The 21,456-nt window shown below is 38.6% G+C and overlaps 1 protein-coding gene across 5 annotated transcripts in view; it reads left to right on the top strand.

The window, feature by feature from the left end:
* Nucleotides 1–21,456, top strand: part of KANSL1L (KAT8 regulatory NSL complex subunit 1 like) — an 86,968-nt gene that overhangs the window by 14,867 nt on the left and 50,645 nt on the right. For 3 of the 5 annotated variants that reach the window (XR_016441990.1, XM_090044904.1, XM_090044903.1), the window contains exons 3-6: nucleotides 3,636–3,740; nucleotides 14,067–14,208; nucleotides 17,863–18,060; nucleotides 20,175–20,296. Coding sequence is in view for 4 of the 5 variants with exons in the window: in XM_090044904.1 (XP_089901030.1) it covers nucleotides 3,636–3,740; nucleotides 14,067–14,208; nucleotides 17,863–18,060; nucleotides 20,175–20,296 (567 nt within the window). In the remaining variant the exon portion in view is untranslated. The remainder of the gene's footprint in view (nucleotides 1–3,635; nucleotides 3,741–14,066; nucleotides 14,209–17,862; nucleotides 18,061–20,174; nucleotides 20,297–21,456) is intronic. The other 2 variants (XM_090044906.1, XM_090044905.1) reach the window with 2 other exon arrangements.

Below are 21,456 nucleotides of genomic sequence, written 5' to 3'. Positions count from 1 at the left end.
CTGATCTTTGAAAAATCACAACATTGAGTAGAAATTTGCATTTGCATTTGCACTGGATTTTAGCAGCTCCTGAAAAAGCGTGGATCCATCTTATTACTCATTTATTAGCTTGAATTGTGAAAACTTTAAAATAGTGTAGTAGTTCCATTCTGTTATGGCATCATGCTGCCATTTCTGTCTGCTACTGTTGAATTTGGAAAGCAGATGGAAGAGAAAAAATAAAAAAGGAAAAGTGAGTTTGAGTTTTCTTTCTTCTATTATTAGAATGCTATATCCTGCATTGAAAACCAAGCTAAAATGCATTGAGTTGCCAACTAATTTATTTTTATCACTGTAAAGCCTATATATAAATGTTATTCTCCCTTTGAAATAACTCTGAATAGGAAAATAGCATCACCAAATGTTCTCCAGAATACCAGAGTCAACATACTTCTTTCTCAAAGCTGGTCTTCCTGAATGTTTGAGTAATTATGCTGCCTCTGAGATTTTTCTCATGATTACATGAATTTACTAGGAAAAACATTATAAATGAACTCAAATTCTCAAAAGGGGGGGAAAAATCTACAACTCAGGAGTAGGATTCTGAATATTTTTGTCCTTGTAGGAAACATTTCAGTTTCTAATCCTGTTGATCCATCTTTCACATCAATCTTCTTTAATTTGTTGAAGTTACCTGTCTGATTTAAGGTTTGTCTAGTTCATATTGTTTCCAGAAGTCACACTTGAGGAGCACACTCTGAGTCCTTACCACATGACCAATGTAAGCACAGCAACAATCAGCTTTCAGCGAACATTAGTTGACAGTCCAGCTACTATTAGTTTAAGTATCATTTAACGTGAGCTGGAGATTACTGAGACCCCCTTAAGGTGCGATTACACTTATACTTTACGCTTAGGATGTGATTAACCAACCAGGTAATTGTACCTACCTTAAGTTGTAGGTACAATTCGTAGCTCCACCTTTAACCAATGAATGGCTTGATAAAATAAGCAATAAAGTACAAAGTTATTCCCCCCAAAATGTGTAAAACTTTGTAGCTTGTTCTAATTTAACAATCTCTGATGAACTGAATATGTGGCCAAGTGCTGCCCTGTGGCTGGCAGCCCCTCAGTTTGATGAGGCCTAAGAGAGCACTACAACCTGGCAGCCTGTGTTGTCAGCTGTGGGGTTTGCAGCAGGTAAAATGCTGTCCCCTCTGTGAGCCTCTTGGTGTGGGGCTCTCATTGGGAGCAGCAGGAAAAACACTGCTCCTGCAAGCTTTGTGCAGTGCGGGGCTCTTGGTGGCAGCAGTATTCCCTGTGGTGCACATGCTCTTGAGTCATGCAGCCCACCTTTGCTGCAGGGCTTGCACTGGCAGCAGTGAGAAGAGTGAGGGAACACTGCCTCAGCTGTGATCCCCTCACCTCTGGAGGTTTGCAGCAGTGACAGTGTCCCTCTGCGTTACCACCATTGCGAGCCCTGCAGCCCATGTCACTGTGGGACTCGCAGCAGTGCAGGAGAAGTCTGCCACTGCTGTGAGTCCCACATCTCGGGAGGCAATAAAACGTGATGGGATCTAATGCACAATCCCACAATTGCATCTCCTGCCATGCACAAAGTGATTCTTTGTTTTAACGGTCTTCAAAGGGATTTAAACTCAGATTAATCAACAGAGCAAGTCTCTACTTTGGGTGCCATGTGGCCTAGCTTACATTTTTCTTACATTAGCTTACATTTTCAAGTTCTAACAACGTTTTTATTCATGTTTTGTGTGTGATGAGAGTGTGATAAGGATTGTAAAGTTCGTAGTGTTTAATAATCTATTTGATACTGGAATGATGTTATGTAGAGGAAACTGGAAGGCAGTATAAAACATTAAAATCTTTTTTTGGTGGATTAGGTCAATATATAGGGTCAAGAGATAGTTAACTGAGATTCTCTGTTTACTCCACCAGTAGTACTTCATGAACTTTATTGGTGGAGGGGCACAAAGTCTCTTATGGGAGGGTTTGCTGGACAGTTATGTAGGTGTCCATATGCTCATTCAAGGAAACTTTGCTGTGCTTTCTTGATCCAGTATTTCTTTTGGACATCTAGTCCTTTGTTTCTCCTTTAGTGCTCTTGTAAAAAATATGATATTCCCCATAAATTTAGTTTTTACACCATTTATCATGATAAGGTTTCCATTTTGGCATTTTTCACTTTTCCCTTATTAGTTTTGGATGCTCTTTTACAAATTGCCATGTTCCAGTGGTGCTAAGCCTGATGAAGAAGCAGATGTATCATGATTTCATTTTCTGTAAATGGAAAACTGCTTTTCTAAGGTTCATCATGCAGACCTACTGAAGTTAGGCTTTCTCTTAAGGATTCTGTTTGGAAAAAGAGGAGATGGTAAAATGGTTGTAGATATTTCACACCTTAATATCAAAGGGAAAAACCATGTTCTGCTTAATGTCTCAACATACTCTGTTTGTCCTAGACTTTTTATTTTTCACATTTTACTTAGGTTTGCATTGGCTTATTAAGTAACATTTGTGCAGGTGACAAACAGACGGCACTTGCAAGCACATTGTCCAGTGTTGCAGCAAAAGGAACATCTTGTTTGCTTTTGAGCCTTATAAGGAAGAGAAAAAAATCCTCTTTCACAGTTTTTTTTGCTGGATTAGGTTGTGATTTTTCCAAAATATGCAGTACCACATACCTGGTATGAGACTTGGGGTTTATTACAAAAAAGTCTGCCAAGACTGGATGATTTTCTTATTTTCATTTGTCAACATTTTTTCATTTGTCTTAAGGGTAAATCCTTTTTTTTCCAAAACCTAAAATTTATTAATAGTTTTATAGTTGCAGGAAGCAGTCTGAAAGATTTTAATGTAAGCAAAAATATTGACATGTTGTAGCCTGCAAGGAAATCTGAGACTCAGGAATGTCAAAGCCTTCTAGTTAGATAACTGTTGAGTATATATTAAATAAAAACTTGGCATTAGCTTCAGGAATGACTATTTAATACGTAGTCAACATAGCCTGGCTGAACAGAAAATTTGGTAGTTGTACATGTGTGCATACACGATAACCTCACACACCTAGTTAAGCGGAACATTGAAACTGGGTTTATTCCTAAGGTGAATTGCCGATTAATCATCCCACTGGCTTTTTTCCGCCCAAGGATATATAGGTTAGGTATATTAATAATAGGCTTTTTTGTGGTGCTCCTTTTTATAATTTTCATACCTCATGGAGATGTTACAATGATAAATCGCTATTTGTAACGTGGCCAATAATCTTCTTTTTGCAGATTTCATTAACTTTAATGGAAGATATTTCGATGAATGATTCAGAGCATTTTTGAAAATAGGGCCCAGTTCATGAAAGCATTAATCATATGTCTAATTTTAAGCATGTGTGAAAGCATGGACTTTAAATTGGTGTACATAAGTACTTTCCTTTATAAAGATAATTTCCTGATACAAAGCCTTATTTAAGCCTAATTCATATGGATTTAGGAACCAAACGTTACATGCAAATAATTTTAAGTATGTAGGTCAATAAATTAAGTCAATAACTTTAAGGTGTTATTTGTAACATAAGCAATTACATTTGTAAAAAGGTGAGTTACACATTCCTACTTAATTTTCTCTTCATCTTTGTTCCTTAGGAACAAAGTTTTATCTTCTCCAAATGTTTTATCAGTGTCTGGATTCCACTTCAGCCAGACTGTTAATGTCCACATTTCTATGCAGAACCTCATTTTCATCAAGAAGTAAGTAGGCTTCAGACCTTAGGTATTGAGGTCTTCGGTTTTTTATTTGGATTGATGCAACTATTTAGGAAGCCAGTAAAACTTTTTACAGCACCTGGGATTAAAAATAATGGAAATGACACTTCCACTTAGCACCTGTTGACAATATTAAATTATGTAATGTGTCATGCTTCAATTGGTGTTTCAGTATGTGAAAGTGTTAGGATCAATCTAGTAGGGCTAATGCAGCACTGATGGCCTTCCAGCAGAGGGTTGCTCTATAAGGTGTCCATAGAGTTGCAATGTGGTATCGTACTGCTCTTAATTACATGGCTGTACCCTCTCAATTACAGTTCTAGATATGGTGCTTATTTTTCTGTTTATCATTTTTTAGTAGAACTACGCAGCTCATGTTCTTGGGGTGTTTATTGCTAGTTAGCTTATTGAAGATACTGTAAAAGCAGAAATTGATAATACTTATCAGTATGTTCTAAGAGTATGTTGTTTTTGAATATTGCCGAAAGGCTTATTTAGAGGGATGCATTTTGTATCATTTGTAGCAAATTTAATGCTTAACTTTATTTCCACAGGTTATCTCAGAGCCATTAATGTTCAGTCTGACTCTGCAATTTAATTTTTTACCACGCAGAATTTTAAAGAGTTATCTAAGCAGATCTGGTATCCAGAATTAGAGATGGAGACAGCCCCACTGGGACATTTTACATCAGTTGCCCTAATGGTAGAGGACTCTTCTGGAGTGTGGAGGTCTACTAATTTGATTGCATTTTTATTGAGCCCTAAATCACATTATGAAGCATTGAAACCTCTTAAAGAGAGCTTGATTACATTAAGGAATTCTGGAGATGGCAAATATTATCTTGACCCATGCAGTAGGTGAGACTGTATTGTGATAATGTGTTGTGCCATAGTCTGTGGGGGTAGTTATACGTTACCTTTCAAACATGTTAAATGCACTTAGGATGGGAGCGTCCACATGTTAAGGCAGGTAGAGACAAGCCAAGTACCTTCTCGGCTTCTTGGAGATAATCCTCTTTAGGCAACGATTATCTGCGGCTGATATTAGGCAGCTTGTGTAGCAGTAATGTCAGTCTGTTCTACGAGGTTAGAACCAGCCATTTGCATTCTTCTAGTGTTCTAGGAGGCACCTCTCCCAGTGTGGCCTAGCTATAATCTGGAGCTCTACTGCCCTGGACTGACAAGTGGGCAGCAGTGGGTAAGTGGGGAAGGGATGAAGAGGGAAAAGGGAGGGAGGGGTGTTGGTGAACACAGAGGAAGGGGGTAGTGGGAAGCTGCTGAGCAGGGGCAGGAGGGCCTGGCAGACCACCATGGATCTGAGCCCACACTGTCCCCGTGGCTGTCCAGCAGCTTGCCCCATGAGAAGCTGAGGGCAGAAATGGGCAAGGAGAAGCTAGGAAGCCATGGCTGGGTCCTGTAGCTCCCTGCGCATCCGGACTGAGTTGGTATTGCCCAGCAGCTCCACTCCAGCCTGCCTATGTGCCCCCTTCTCCCTTTCCCCCACTGGGAGCTGCTGGGTAGCTATGGGACTCAATCTGGGATGGCAGGGGACCAATCTGGGGTAGTAGGGTCCGATCTGGCCTGTTGGGGTTAATAGAGGCCTGATCCAGGGTAGTGGGGAGCTGCTACAGGCTGTCGGGTCAATTCTAGAACCTGTACTGCCAGAAGAGAACTGGTGAGCCAGACAGACATGAAGCAGATTTGGTATCTTCTAGGCATGCCCCTGCTCACCAGACCTCTAATTGTAGGTCTAAGCTATGTACTTAGGTTATTAACCCATAAAGTGTGACTGCTCACAGCACATGATACCTTTTGACACAGCCTAATATTCCTTAGAGTTAGCATGTACTACTGTTACAACATTTAAATGCATTATAATATAATGCATCTTATAACATTTAAATGCATCCTATGAGACTTTTTAGATAAGTGTCAAGTAATATACTGTCCTCTGGTTTTTGGCAGTCTTGTCTGTTTAGGTGTGTGGCATAGAACTTCTATTTTCATTTATTTTTCTCTTCAATACCATAATTTTCTTTGCTTGCAGCAAGGTTCTCAACCTCTTGCCCATGGAACTATGATATCCAGTCAGTTGGGCTCCCCACGTCTCGTGAAATGTGGCAGCAGGAAGTGGTGGAAGTTCCATGGGGCTGGATCCTGCCTTGGCTGGGCCATTGCCCATGCAGTGGGATCAGAGCTAGGCCTTTCTTCCATGTGTCCAGATCAAGTGGGCTTCCATCCCCCCCCTCCCCACCCCCACACCCCTGGGTCAGGACTATGACTCTCTGCTTCCTTTCCCCCATTCCCCCCCATGTGTCCAGATAAAGATGCGCCCCCACCCCAGGTGGATCGATCAGGTAGGGCTGTGAAGTCCCCTGCAGTTGGATTGTAGGAGTGTGCAAAACGGGCTGTTTTGAATTCGGATTTGGCCCGAATTGGGGACAGTGATCCAATTCCTCAAAGTACTTCCGGTCCACTTGTGGGTCTGCTGCCGAGTGTGCATGGGAGCGCCCCCTTGGCTCGGTGATTGGCCATGGAGGGACCCCGCGTGTCCTCCCAGACCCAGGAGGCACCAATCCCTGAGCCATGGAAATGTGGGGGAGGGCCCACAGTGCACTTCCTGGTGGACCCAGAAGTGGACCGGCAGTGCTTCTGGTCCACTTCTGGGTCTGCTGCTGAGTGCGCTGGGGAGCCCCCAGCACTCGTGTGGGAGACTCCATCCTTCTCGCTATCTCGGCATTCACAAGCTGCCTGGTACCTTGAGGTATGTAGAAAAAATGTTTAAAGCTGTGTCTGTCTGAATCATCAAATCTTTCCGAAATGGTTTGGAGGGTTCCAGTTCGAGTCAGAGGGATTAAAGGGTTTCCTGATTCGATTTGGATTTGGAGATTCAGCCACTAAATTGGGCTGAATCTCTGCTGAATCGGATCAGGGACCGAAGCTTCACACAGCCCTACTATATTGGGTTTACTGGCAGGATCTGGCACATGGATGGATCTGGCACCACTGGCGTATGGGACTGACAGTTGCTTTTGTCCCTTCAAAACAGACATGCGGAGAGTTCATTTTGTTCTTTATCTCAGTATTCCAGAAGTTTTGTATGACTAAACCTGAAAATGTATTTAACTTCTGCCACAGTTGATTTGAATGTTGTTATATATCCACCTTAGACCTCATGGCTAAGCTAAAACACTTAGCCTGCTGAAGTCATTCAAGCTGGAAAGAGCTTATTATGTATTGTGTGTAAGTATAAACATACATGGTTGGATGTAGTTCTGAAACTTTCAGCTGGCAAGAATACGTCAGAGAGTTGTGATAAACACTTGCTGATGTCTGTACATTATATGAAACACTGTAACCCATCTGTTCTAAGGTGATATAATGTTGTGCAGAAGAATGATCAGACAGAAGTCTCTATTAAAACTGCAGGGAAGGTAGTAGAAATAACTGATTACAGTTCTTTGCAGGGATAATAGTATATTTTTTCAGTTCTTTGCGTCTTACTGAAATGATTTTTTTCACTGAACAGTTTGGTTTGATGTTGGTGGTTGTTATAAGCTGGTGGTCCTCAGTCATAGCCTCATGGCATTCCTCCATAACTTTTCTGAATTTAGCAGCACCCCAGGGTGCTAGTTGAGATTTACTGAGCTGGAATTTAAATTCGGAGAACTGCTCTGAGACTCATGAGGTTGAGAAACGCTGATCTAGCTGGTATCAGGAGAGGGCAGCAGAGGCAGGACCTCACCTTGCCATGACCTGCTCTTTCCAGTACCTGCCCTTCTCCCTGCCCCCACTCCATATCTGAGGGGACAAAGTTGGTCCCTGTGACTGAGTCTATTTCCCCTGGGGTCATGCATGCTTGTGACCAGAGCCATCTTCCTCAATGGCCTCTCCTGCAGCTCTGGGAGAATGGGAGAAGCCATGGGGTGAGCTGGGCTGAAAAACACTGCTCCATCCATGTGTCTGCCCACCTTTCCACTGCAGTGTGCACTGCTCAAAGTGTGAGGCCAGGCAGTGTAGGTGTGTTGGTGGGGCTCGGGGCAGCAACAGTCCCTAGAGCACAGGGCACTAGTCTTCAAAATGGTGCAGCAGGTGCAGTGAGCTGGATTGGAGGAGGAGAGTGCTTTACTCCTCAAATATAAGCTTTGAGGTGCATCACCCCTCTAGGGATGGCATGGCATCCCAGTTGAGAATCCCTGTCAACATCCTGTCATCCTGTTTTCTGCAATTGTTTTTCTCTGATGATTCCTAGAAAATCTGAGCAAAGGCTTTTATTGAACTGCTAAAATAAATGATTGTGATCTCACGGTATCAGAAAAAAAGATACTTCTCAGTTTGTGTTTTCATGTTTTTGAGCATAAATTACTTTTTAGAATCTATAGAAGAGCATGAGTGCACAAAACTTTGTAGTCACTGGGATTTTTTCCTGTTAAATAGATGTTACAGTTAATTGGTCCAGGGGAATTAATGCTTCAGCAGCAGACGAAGTTTGTTAATTCTGAAAACAAACATTAGGTAGGTGTGCTAGAAAACTTAGTCCTTGAGAAAGCATTTACAGGTCATTTCATATATTGGACATGTTTGCTCAGCTGTTATAAGTGTCAGTTTTTGTTGTAGTGAGCATTTCTATCTCATAAGTAAAATCAACTGATTTAATCTAAAATACATGCATTATGCAATGTAATAGTTGTGTTTCTGCATATGCTTCAATTTATGCTGGCTTTAGTTCTTATGAGAAATGTCTGGCTTCCTGGGTATGCTTACATATTCATTAATGCGCTGTAGTTACTGTGCATTTAGTTTAGTATTTCTTTAATAAAGTACTAACTTAATGTGCAGTAACTATATTTACTGTGCAGTAGTGCCAGTGCATGGTCTTTCTGTGACAGTTACAGCAGAGTAGCCTAATAACAGTATGCAGTAACTTATTAGCACAGTTTTTGACCAGTACACTACCGTGCAGTGTTGTTAGACTACCATGCAGTAAGCATCTTATGTAGACTTGCCCCCTGTTTTTTGAAGGGGGAGAGGAAATGGTGAGAATGTTGAGCTTTATTAACAAATCATCACAATACAGAAGGAATGCTGCAGTTTAATTATCTGATTTTTGTCTTAAGGATTTAACTTTTAAAAGTTTAATGAACAATTACTAAAATCTCCTATTTTCAGTGGGGCTAAAACTTAGGTAGATGGTTGCCAGAGTAGATGGTAACCCCTTAGTGTAAGGACCAAACAGGACATACAAAATTATGTAGTTGCCAGAAATGATACTCTAGGAGGGAGGAAGGGATATTTGTTGTGAGAATGAGATCCCAGATGAATGTAGGAACAGACTGGAGCAGAGAAAGGACATGTAGCCTGGCAGAAAGGGAAAATATGGTGGGTAGGAGGATCAGCCGATGGTGAAGAAAAATAAGTGCATATATGGGTGTTTGGAAGGCAGCAGACTTGATGGAGGAAGGTAGAGGAAAGCTATACACAACTGCCATTCTGTTCTTATCATCCCCTTCCCCAACTAAAAATGAGGGGGTAGGAGAGGGTGAGATGAGTCACTTCTGTTGTAGTGAATAAGGAATCTGCATATGTGTGTGTGAGGCTCAGAATTCAGTGTTAAATACACAGAAACTGGTTTTGTATGGGCACATCTACATATGCAATTAATACACAGCAATGAACTCCAGCACATATTGCACCAGAGTTTATTGCTCCTGGGCACTGTGTTTGGATATGCGCCCAGGACTGCAGCACACTGAGTCACATCAGAGCAGCCCTGGCTGGTGGGGAGGCCAGGGGGTTCGCTTGCCAGTCTGGAGTTTCTCCAACCCACCTTGGCATACTACAGAGGGGCTGGCTAGGACATGGGGGTGCTTCTTTGCAGGGGTAGCCAGCAGGCAGCCCCTGCACTGAAGCTTCCTCCAGCCCCAGCTAAGTCCCACCAGCATTTACATGTGCGTTGCTATGGAGTAAAAAACACTGTGTAAGATGGTATTTGTGCTTACTGTGTCCTAATAACATTGCATGTGTAGATGCTGAGAAATTTACTGCTGAGCTAATTAGGCAACTGCAGTAAACATATTGTGTAGATACACCCTGTGGCTTCACCCTATTCGGCAGCCAAAAATATTGGCTGAAAAATCGCAACATTTTTAATAACTCAATCTTGTACCTTTTTGAGAACAAATTCATAATTTTGACTGTTTGTGATTGGCAGTATAGTTTTGTGCCTGATACAGGCACATTGCTGACTTCCCATTCTTGTTTAATAGAAAATATATGTTCATTGTCCCTCACTCTCCACAAACAAGTGTACCTGCTTTGAGAACATCAGAGTATCTTACCAGTTGTGGATACATGCTGCAGTCTAATGACTTCTCAGCAGTAACCATGTTTGTTTAAACCAGCTCTGCAGAACATTTACAGTCATTACAATCTTGTACTCCTCCAGAATAAAAGCCACAAGCAATTGGTCAATATTTCTTATGACCTATTTTTCAAATTATACTTACAAAACCAGAAAACCTTGACAATAAAATACATGTGCCTAGCGCAAGTCTGTTTTGTTTCGGCAATTAGTTCCCTTTTTTTGTTTGTTTTATTTTGTTTCATGATGCTCTTTAATTATAGATCTTGTGAAAACATAAAACCCAACACACTGATAAATAGTCACAGTAGTATTTCTTTCCATATTAGCTCTGTTCTAAAATATTTTCCATTATTAAGTTATTTTTGGAAGAAGGGGCTATGTGCGGAGTTTCAGGGGTAGTAGGGAAGGGCTTGGTGTTCAGTAATCTGTCTGTCCCCTGCACTGAGATTGGGCTAAAATCTGTCCTTCCAGTCAAGGAAAGCTGAATGTCTTTTTATAATAATAGTACATTCTTTGGGGCTCACTTAATGCTCAACTGAAGCAAATCATATGAGCATTTTTCTCAACCTTTCTCTGCTGACCAGGGAAACGAGATGAGTCTAGAACGCAAATTCCTTCATTGGCTTATAACTTATTGCCCCCAGACTGCCAGCTCCAAGTTCTTTCTTCTAATTATAGATTTGAATGTATTCTGAATTTCTGCATTTTGTCTGTGCTTTATGTGGTTTATTTTTTCTTCTGCATATATTTGTTGTTTTGAAGTCCTAGGAGATGTTCATGCAAACTTCCATTGACTTTGAAGAGGATTATAAATACTCAGTAATAGAATTGGCTGTAAATATATGGTTAACGAAATTAAATTAAAATACGTAGAAAGAAAAATAACTCTTTCTGATGCATTGACTTTGTGGTTAAAATATTTTGTTTAATGTAAAGGGCAAAGAAATTCTAAAACGGATGTTCATTTGTTTCCATAAAATAATATGGTTCAACATTCAGTAGATTCATCTTTTATTCATTATGTTTTAATATCTGAATGTGGATATCTTTACTGGCACAAACTCTTCATACCATACTTGTGACATAAGATTAGTTCTGGCTCAGCTATGTAGGCACTTTCTTCTGTGTTGCTGGACTTGTTGAAGGGGGTGGTATGGGTTCTCTTCCTCATTTGTATTGGAATGTGGCCACTCTTTGTCTGCTTCCATAATTTATAAATAGCGTTGCATTTTTACTTGGGATTTTAACACATTTTTACTTGGGCTATTGTTCATAAACTCTCAGTCTAGGGATTTCTTGTAACATCTGTTTTTTCAGTTATTTGCCCCCCTCTAATCAGGATAAGGGTAGAAACCAGCATCTCTCCAATTAATGCTATCCCTTTATTTCCATTTAGTTACCCTGTGCTTTTTCGTGAAAATATTAAGGGACCTGATGTGTCTTTCTAAAGTTGTTCTCTTCTTTCTACTAACTTTTAAAACTTTTAAACAGCCCTGAGACAAGCCATAATTATTTCAGTCATGGTTATTTAGTCAAATGGTTCTACTTCACCTGTTGGGACAAGTCAGAGTGTTCTGCTTTTTTTTCCTCTTGTACACTGTATTTTTCATTTCTAATAAATGCAGCATGGAAATGCTATGTACTTAAAAGTCCATAGAATCAAAATTATTTCTGCCATGAGACACAAGGTAAAGCAAAAGTAATCAAACCAGGTTTCCATGTGCTGATGAAGCAAAGAGAAATGAGAATAAGGATTTATCAAAAGTATGGGCATTCATGAACCTCTTTGCTAAAATAAGCTACTACTGAAAATAAATAAAATTGAAAGGGAGTGTATTCTAATTAGTTTTTCTGTGTGGTTGTAACATTTCAGTTTTAATTTAGGGTGATCTGTGGTAAGAATTAATTTACTTTTTTAGCTCACAAAAAATCTAGATTGCTGCTGCAGGTTATGTTGACTTCAGGAGTACAGTTTAAGTACCTTAGACTCAGACTCCTGTATATTGTAGACTGTATACATTCTCAGTGCATGAGGGAATCAAAGATGGATGCAAATTATGTTTCCAGTAGCTAGAAGATGATCTCTTTAAAAAGTGCAGGAATCATATTTTAAATATGTTTATAAAGTTCTGTACTCTTTACTGCATTATGACAGCTCCTCTCCCCTGAAAGTTATAAGGTTGTTTTCAAAACTTTTGTTTTTTCTTTTCCTTTTTAAATATCTGCTTAATTTTTACTTTAGAAACATTAATTTTGTCAAATTACGTCTTCACTGTAGAACCGCTCAGGTTTTTTTCTGTGGTATAGTAGTATTCTTTCACTATATGGTTCAGTTACAAAACACAAGGTTGAAACAGTAAGCCTTAGCAATACCTGCATGCCCGCTCTGTTGTCATGCAGGGATCAGTCTGGCTCTATAGCTCTTGTGTTTTGCCTCCAGAATTATTTTGTTCCTGGATTAAAGCTAGAAGGTAGTTAGATCATTTAGGCTGCATCCAGACGAGTGTAGTAGTGCGTTATGTGGCACTACAGACATATCTGTGGTGCTATATGCCGCATGTTTAGTTCTCTGTGCTGCAAGGGGAGCAGTGTAGAGGGGTTTTTTTGCCCCCTGGATACCTGGATCACAGGAAAAAAAAGCGTACTGGCTCATGCATGGGCAGCGCATGCTGCTCAAAAGCAAAGCCAGGCTGTCCGGAGCTGCCCTGAAGCTGCTGGCTAGGCTTTGCATGGCAGAATCGCCGCTGCTGCAGCCCCAGAAGACCCTCAGGACCCCAGGTAAAGCTGCTGAGACCAGCACAGTGCTGACCTCAGCTTATCCTACTGTCCCTGGAGTAGCTTGCTGTGTGCCAGAGGGCATGTAGCATGGGCGTCACCCAGGGACAGCTAACGGTGGTGCAGGGTGCAGCGCTGCTAATTGTCCCCAGGGAACCAAACTTCCACATCACTTGTGGTTGTAGCCTTAGACTGACATCCTTTATCACACAGGCCATTGAATTTCTTCAGTTATTCCTGTACTGAGCCCAGTGACTTAAGTAAAACACATCTTCCAGACAGATATCTTGTAAGGTAGCTATATGTAACTGCTTGTTGGCTATAGTAAAAACTTATCATGCTATATATATTTTTTTTTTCTGGAAAGGTACTGCATAGTATCTTGCAAAACAAAATACTGTGTTTTGTTCCCTCCTTCATTTAAATATATTTGAATCTTAAAATAGATTTTTGAGTTGGGAAATGCCATACATGAGCCACTGAGCAAAATTCTTTGACACCAGCCATGAACTTGGCTTAATGATGTCGAGGTCATTTAGAGAGATATTTGCCATTCTGTAAAATAAATAAAAATGTCTTTTATATTGCACCAGTAGGGAACCCAGGGGAATGTTTTCAATTTAATTGTCTCACATTTCTAGAAACGTTCATAAAACTGATTTCTAAAAGTAGAACAGAATACAACTTACAATATACTTACCTTTGAGTAGCATAACATAATTGACCCAATTATTAACATATTATTTCAGAATTGTTAGTGATACCACATTTATGAAGTCTTGTAGAAGGAAGTATATGGCTTAACAAAAATAAAATATTCATTTTTGCCAGTGGGTTTCCTGGAATTCTTTTAAAATCTGTAATTAACATTAATTGATTTAATTCAATAATCACTCTTGTTTTGTGTTTGGAATACATAGCAGAAAAACGATTTATTATAGGATAGTTGAAATAGCTGTTGAACGTTGAATGTACTAGTTAGTTCAAGAACCTTGTACTAGCTCTATAGTTGAGGAACTGAGAAGTTGATGTGGTAATGTTGATATAATTAGATGTCCTCCAAAGGCAACTGACATGCTCACAACAGAAGGCAAAGCAGCTGTTGAAAATGTCTTTGTGAAAATGTGGTTATCTTTATTTTTGGACTAATCAGTATTTCGTCTTTTTCACAGCAACTGTAGTTCTGAATGGAAGTGGCTTGCAGACAGAGCTAGAGTTGGCTGCCGCTGGACTTGGCTTCAAGCCCAGATTTCAGAGCTAGAATACAAAATCCAACAACTCACTGACCTTCACAGGCAGATACGTGCCACCAAGGTATTATCTGTGCGCTCAGAAATGGGCTCTCTAAATAATCCTTTGACAATGTCTCCAGTAATATTTATGTATCTGTTTCTTGTTTTTTAATAATTCTGGTACGAAAAGTATTGTAAAAGTTACTGAGAACATGTCAGAAATTAGAAGTATGGTGATCTAAAGGCAGGAACACAGGGTTGGTTGGGTGCTTTGGACTTTTGAGTTCTAGTCCCTGCTATGTCATAAACTTTCTGTGGCTTTGAGGAAGTTACTTCTTCTCTTAAAACAACTTCTTGTCTATAGAAGAGAAACAGGTTTTTTACCTACCACATAGAAGTATTTTGAGGACTAATAATTTAATGTTTGTATGGTCCTTTGGACAAGTGATATACTAATTATTATTAACATTTAAATATTAACGTATTCATTAACATTTAAATATTTTATGTTTCATTTACATTTAAACTGTACAGGATTCAGATAAAAAATAGGAAGGGCAAAGTTGCTGAACTGTGATAACATTTTAGGAATGTTTTGCTATTCTTAGCATTTCCATTCTATTGGCTGGCCAGTTCCCTCTGCATTGAAAGCCACAAATGCTAATATCTCAGTGATGGTTTGCTCAGTAGACTGAAAGGAGTTTCTCCCTATCCCCCATGTAAATGGCAGCATATTCCATGCATGGAATATTTGAAATTCATGTAACATTCTCCTATGGCTGCCCTGTACTTTTAATTACTCTTGTTGCACCTTTTCACGTCACCATATGCATAGTGCTTTGGAGCTTACAATTTTGGAAAGTGGAAGAAAAATACACAAAAAAGAAAAAGATCCAACGTTCTTTTAATGATGTGTTTCCTTAATGTTAGGCTTGTGTGTTGTTTTGGAGTAAGGTACTTTCCCTAGTGGAAGGAATGATTTGGTCTTATATTTTTAATGACATCATTTTGCTGTATCCTTCCTATCCCTTTTCACTAGCAACTTTGTTCAATATTTGGTCTTGTAAGTGATTATGTGAAATACATGGATTTCTTTGGGTGATCTCTTTTATTGGACCAAATGTATAGCTGGAATAGAGTTAGACAAGCTTTCAAATGCAAGACATTCTTCAGACTTGTAGAAGAATGTCTTGCATTTGAAAACTTGTTTAAGTATCCCAACCATGCAGTTGGTCCAATAAAAGATATCACCCAAAGAAATCCACATCTCTCCTAATTCCTGGGCCATCTTAGCTACAACATAATTGTAAAACGGCAGTAAGTGATTATATATATTTGTTTACTTTTTTAGATTGTTCATAGATCATATTTCAGTTTTAAAAATAATCAATTAGTATGATTTTACCAAGAGAGTAGCTATGAAAGGACATGAGGGTTACTGACAACTTTTTTTTTTCATTCTGATGACTTATGGGTCATACGCTATTGCAGGAGTGTCAAACATGTGGCCTACAAGCTGGATCCCCCCCTGTGGAGCCATTTAATCTGACCCACAGGTCTCTGAAATAAACTCACTTGCCATATGGGTAATGCACCAGCCTTGGGCTGGACCCAGCACTGCACGTGCTCTACATAGCACAGGGAATTGGTCCAGGGTGCATGCTGGCTCCAAGGCCAGTCTGGATCAGGCTATGCTGGAGCTGGTGCATGGGGCTGGTCTGCTGGGGCGCTGCATGAAGAGCACACCCTATGCCAGGCCTCTGCACTGCAGCCAGTTCAGCTTCCTGTGCTGCATGCAGCATTACTTTTATCCTCTGTGTTTCTCTCTGGTCATATCCTTTTCTTTTCCTATCCCTCTTTTCCCTTTTTTTAAATACTTTTCATCCTTCCTTTCTGTTTTTTAGTGTCTGTTTCTATGAACACCTTTTTTTTGCAGTCCCTTTTGCCCACTTAATTCTTTTAATATATTAAATAAATACCTCTACAGTGAAACCTTCTTTTTTTTTTTTTTTTAATGGATCTGTACAATAGTTTCCTGATTGCTGGCTTTGGTTATGCTCACAAGACAAGTAATTAATGTTCTATCCTAGAAGTCATAAGGAAGACTCTTTTTCCCATCGACAGATTACTTTTAGAACAAATAAAGATCTTTTGCTGTATCTATTATAATAAAAATGGTATAGAAAGAAGACTTGATTGCCTTTCAAAGCATAATTGATGAGATTAGAATTTTCTTTGTTTCTGTGAACCAAGGTCTTTTTTGTAGTAGACCTGGTAGACCATTCGACACATTCTAAAGAACTCAAAGACACTGGTTTTCCTTGATTGTAAGAACTAGTTTCCTGCAGTGGTAGATGTATGAATCGCAGATTATGATGTGATAATGGACAGTTACACTTCTGTCTGGGCCCTTCTCACTGAAAAACTATCTGGTGCATGCAGAGAAACCAGATTGAGCTAATGTTCATTAATCTTCTGGCCTTCTGTTTTTGGCACTGTAGCTAGACTCACTGAAGCAGCTTCACTCATGGAGGGTAAAGATTGGAGGTGCCCTGGGAGACTACGGTCTCCAAGTTTTCCTTCTGATAAGACTATTCTGAGATTCAAGGCTTAGTTGCTACTGAGGCAGTATTCAAAGTGAGCATCACACACTGTGATAGCCCAGCCAGGGAAACATTGGAGGAGGTTTAGTAAAAACAGAGATCTTCTTCCTTTTGATTATTATAAAAAAGGGTATTTATTTGCTTGAGTTTACATGCCATTCCAGTTCTCTGTCCTTCCTCTTCAGTTATGGAAGAAATTTTTTCTCTGGAAAGAAAAAACAGGAGAAGGTAAATTTGAAAAATCTCATTGTGCCAGTTCTTAATAGAATTGCTGATTTTAACATTTCAGTAGATCTGGATATCAGGTTTACACTTAGCTAACACAACCAAATATAAAGTTCCTGTTGGCTTTTTCCAAATGGAAAAGATTCAAGCATGTAAGTTCAGGCTAATGATAATTTAGTGACACCATTTGAGGAAGTAAATTTGGTTGCCTTAAAGCTCTGTTTTGTGTAGTTTTTTCTACATAGTTTTGTATAGCTGTATCCCACAGATGAGGGACTATAAAAACATGTATGTTTGTTCAGATAGCTTTGAAAAACCGTGAGACTGATAGAAGGAAGGACTTAGGCTTGTTACATTAATCAGTACAAACCCAAGAAAACACAATTTTAAAAAAAAAAAAGGATGTCTTCCCTGTTACTTTCATTGATATATGGGAGAGAAGAGCCTTGACATTTTGGTTGGGTAATGGAGAAAAAGGAGAAGGGAAAACTTTAATACTTTCAGAATAAACCTCTGCTGTAAAGGTTTTGAACAAATATGAAAATCAAAGGTGGAATGGCTGGATTGTTTGTTTTTGTGGCATTTTTGTTTGTTTGTTTTTATGAAGAGGAGACTTCTTAAGACAACAGGAAAAGGCTGTAATGAAGTATGTGTTTCTGATTTGAACTTTGGCACGGTCTTGTGACAATGTAGATTCAGTGCTGCTGAGGGAAAATATGAATGATGCATTTAAATTATTCTAAAGCAATATGTAGCATTATTTACATACTGTATTTGTTTGGCATTCCCACTGTTTCAACAAGTTGCTGAGGGTTTAACAAGTATGTTCTAGGGTTGACTGCCACTTGAAAATGATTTAGGAGGGTTAAGTCATTGTCAACCAACCGTGTTCAATTGCTGTTGTCTAGGGGATGGTGATCTTAGAAGAATGCCTGCATCCAAAAGGCATTTTGAAGAGGCAAACACAATTGACAGACCAAGAAGCTTTATTAAACACTGCAGGGAATTCTCAAGCTACTCTTAAGAGACAGGATTCTTTGCCGGAACACGATTTTGAAATGTCACCCAGCAGTCCTACTCTGCTTTTACGAAACATAGAAAAACAGGTAAAGTAAAATTAGAACCAAATGTCAAATGGAAGCCACATGTTTTATTATAGAAGTGGAGCAGCTTACATGGCAGTTACTCAACAAATTGCTCGGCTCTTTAACACTCCTGATGGTGGATGCTGATAAATTTAAGATTTAAAATTTGTCACTAGGCTTACCAACTAACCTTTTGTTACTGGTCTGTCTCTATTTTTGTTTTGATTTAATCAAAGTGACCATTTCTGGCTTAAGAGAAGTAAACAAGGAGCTTCTTCCTGACACTTCCAACAATTACCAGTTACACTTTTTGTCCTTAATAGGGATTCTGTTTAATGTGTTGCCATTCTTTGTTTCAAGAAATACTTGTATAAAATGAGAGATTATAACATTTCTGTTTAAAAAAAAAAAAAAAATTGCATAAAAAAAATTCTCACGGGATCTGTCTGGTAAATACATTACAGATTCTTACTTCTAGTAGCATATCATTGGCATAGACAAAAACAGAATTTGAGTTGACTTTCAGGAAAAATTACATGGACTGTAGAAGGGTTTCCTTTCACAGAAAAATAATCAAAGCTGCCATGGCAACAGGCTTCTGAAGGAGCCGTACAAATTTAATACCGTAATGTGGAGTAGGACTTTTAACTAATTTATGTAAATAGTTTTAAACCAGTTACATAATGGCAGACAAAAGTTATAGATCTTGCCTTTAGGTAGAATGATTTAAAAGTTTTTGGAGGGGTCCTGAAGAGATCATTTAGTTCTAGTCCAAACTCCAGTTCAAGATGGGATCATTCACATCTGAACCATTCCAGCCTAGTACACATCACTGGTAAATCTAGGAAAAGTGAGGTCAAAGTAGTACCTAAGTCTCATTGTCAATTTTTTTTGTTGTTGTTTTACTATTATTTTTGTGTTTTTAAAACACTTGCTCCATTTTTCTGGTCTTTCCCACTTCCAACAAGGGAAGGAAACAATGAAACAAGAAATATACAAAATGCTGGCAGTTCTATCAAGTAAACAGAAGGATATTTTTAGAATATTCTGATTGTCCCTTCTTCACCTCATTACTTGGAGTATTCAACACACATTTCTTTGCAAAACACCTTCAAATTAGTTGAGATTAAAAAATAGATTTTGTCATCTAAAAATGACAAACATTATTAACAATACTATCTTAAGGCAGAGTTAATTTACTGCACCCTAATACCAGTGCATGTGTAGATGGTGACATATTACTGCAGAGCCAATTAGTGCTTTACTGGAGAGCAGACGTGTAGATGCATCCACTAATCGTAAATGCACGTAATTTATCATTCAGCAGCCAGTTTTCCCTAAGCACTGCTAGGGGCTAAATTTAATGTGAGTATAACCATTAAGTTTGACATTTGAAACACAATGGCAATGTGAAATATTCTCTGGAGTCAGTCCACAATTCAGCACTTCAGAAGCAACACTTAATTTTAACAAATGAATTGCATCTCCATTTCAGGCAGTTCTTAAAGTCATGTATTTCTATAATGTGGGGTTTCCTATAGTTTTTGAATATGTCAATATGTAAGAATTAAAGTATGGCTTGCTATGACCCCGGCATCCTTTTTGTTTTCATTTGCTCTGCTTGCAGCCAACTTGGTTATTATTAAAACAGTGGCCTCCAACCAAATTGAGCAACATAGAAATCTATTAAATCTATGAATGTGATTTTTCTAAACATGAGAATATTTTTTAAGCCAACAGTAAGAAAGCAAGTAGGCTGCCAAGCTCTTTTTCTTTTGAGCCATCTTTTGAAAGTCCATTGTAGAAGTCTTGAACTGCAGCTATGCCATCATTTCCAAAGTGTTATGGTATATATCTACGTTTGCTATCCCTTACCATTAAAGTTAAAATGTGTCCTGAAGAATAGTAAAAAAATTAGATATTTTTAGAAAAACCCTAAACTGTCTCCTGCATTGAGGTTCTGCGCAAGTTCAACATAAAATTTGTAAAGAAAAATTGGCATCTTTGATATGTGCAAAAATCTTGCCTTGAAGTAAATTAGATCAGAAATAAAGGAATTTAAAACAAACAAACAAAAAATTCTACTTTATGTAGATGTGCAGCCTGGATAAAAGTTTGGCTTCTTTGTCTTTCAGAGTGCTCAGCTGAGTGAAATCATCAGTAGTCTAATTGCACCGCTCAATCTATCTCCCACATCTTCGCCTCTGTCTTCAAAATCTGGTAAACACAAACAGCTAGTCAATGGCATTTCTTTCAGGTAGGTAACAGCATGGTGTAACTTCATTTCTTAAAAATAGTATTTTTAATTTAGCAGTTTTTTATAGTAATGTTACAACTAGTAATTTTTAAAAGCAAAAATTGTTTACTAATCTAAATTTCAGTAAAAGTAGTTTTGCTTTTAACCTTAAAACCGGCGTCCCCAATTTCGTCTGTGAAACGGCCATAAAATTCCACAGACCGTTCAACACAAGTGAAAATTTCAAATGGCAAACAGGTTTGATGTGGAGCTAGTTGGGGAGGAATAAAACAGTAGGTTTGATAATTATTCATAATTACAAGCATAAAATGTTGTTTGTTATGGCAGAATAAATTTTCTGGGAAAGTGATATCATAAATTAAGATCTAAAGTAAGCTATATGAGTACAAGCTAGATGCCTGTTCTGTGTAATGACTTCCCTAATTTTTAACCATTGAAATGCATCATAAATTTTTAACCATATGAAATGATACATATTTTTTTATTTATTTTTTGAAGTAATCGCTTACTTATTACAAATATTCATAAATCTGTTACCTTTTGTTGGATTTATTTCCATGTATAATTATTGCAGATAACTTTGGAACTAATGAACAAATGCTAATAAAGCTGTTTTACACTTGTTTAAAAATAGCATCATCCAGTGTTCTTAAAGTATGGTACAGATATTAATCAGCAGTAGCCTTAACTGACCATTAGGTAAGTAAGTACTATCTATATTTTAAGGACAGCCTAGGAAAAATGTCTATGAACCAGACAAATTAATTTTTTGATTTTTGCAAAGCTGCTGAGTATCCTTGACTTTTGCTGCAGTCAACAAAATTAGAGGATACTTACCATCGGTGAGAGTTAAGCCCCTTGTAAATTGCCTTGAATCACAGGGGGGTTTATGGCAAAGTTTGCAGTAGAATGTAAATTTTCTCAGCTTCTTGTCCTGAAGTATGGTACAGATATTAATTGTAACGTCCCCGTTTTAAAGGCTTTTATTTATTTGTTTAAGCAGATTTCTTGTTTCTAGAAACCCTTTTTTGTGAACATTCTTTTATTAGAGTGGATCTGTCAGATTTTAATCTGTATTTGGCTGGGAAGAAAACATCTCGCTGACTGCTACACTCTACTCTTCTAGTGTAGCTTTGCTGTCATTTCTTAGCCTGAAGAAT

The sequence above is a fragment of the Crocodylus siamensis genome, chromosome 4 (genome assembly GCF_052110815.1).
Source record: "Crocodylus siamensis isolate JL-2025a chromosome 4, ASM5211081v1, whole genome shotgun sequence".
NCBI classification, from domain to species: Eukaryota; Metazoa; Chordata; order Crocodylia; family Crocodylidae; genus Crocodylus; species Crocodylus siamensis.
Note: the sequence above shows the minus strand (reverse complement) of the source record. Positions and strands in the feature narration are given on the sequence as shown.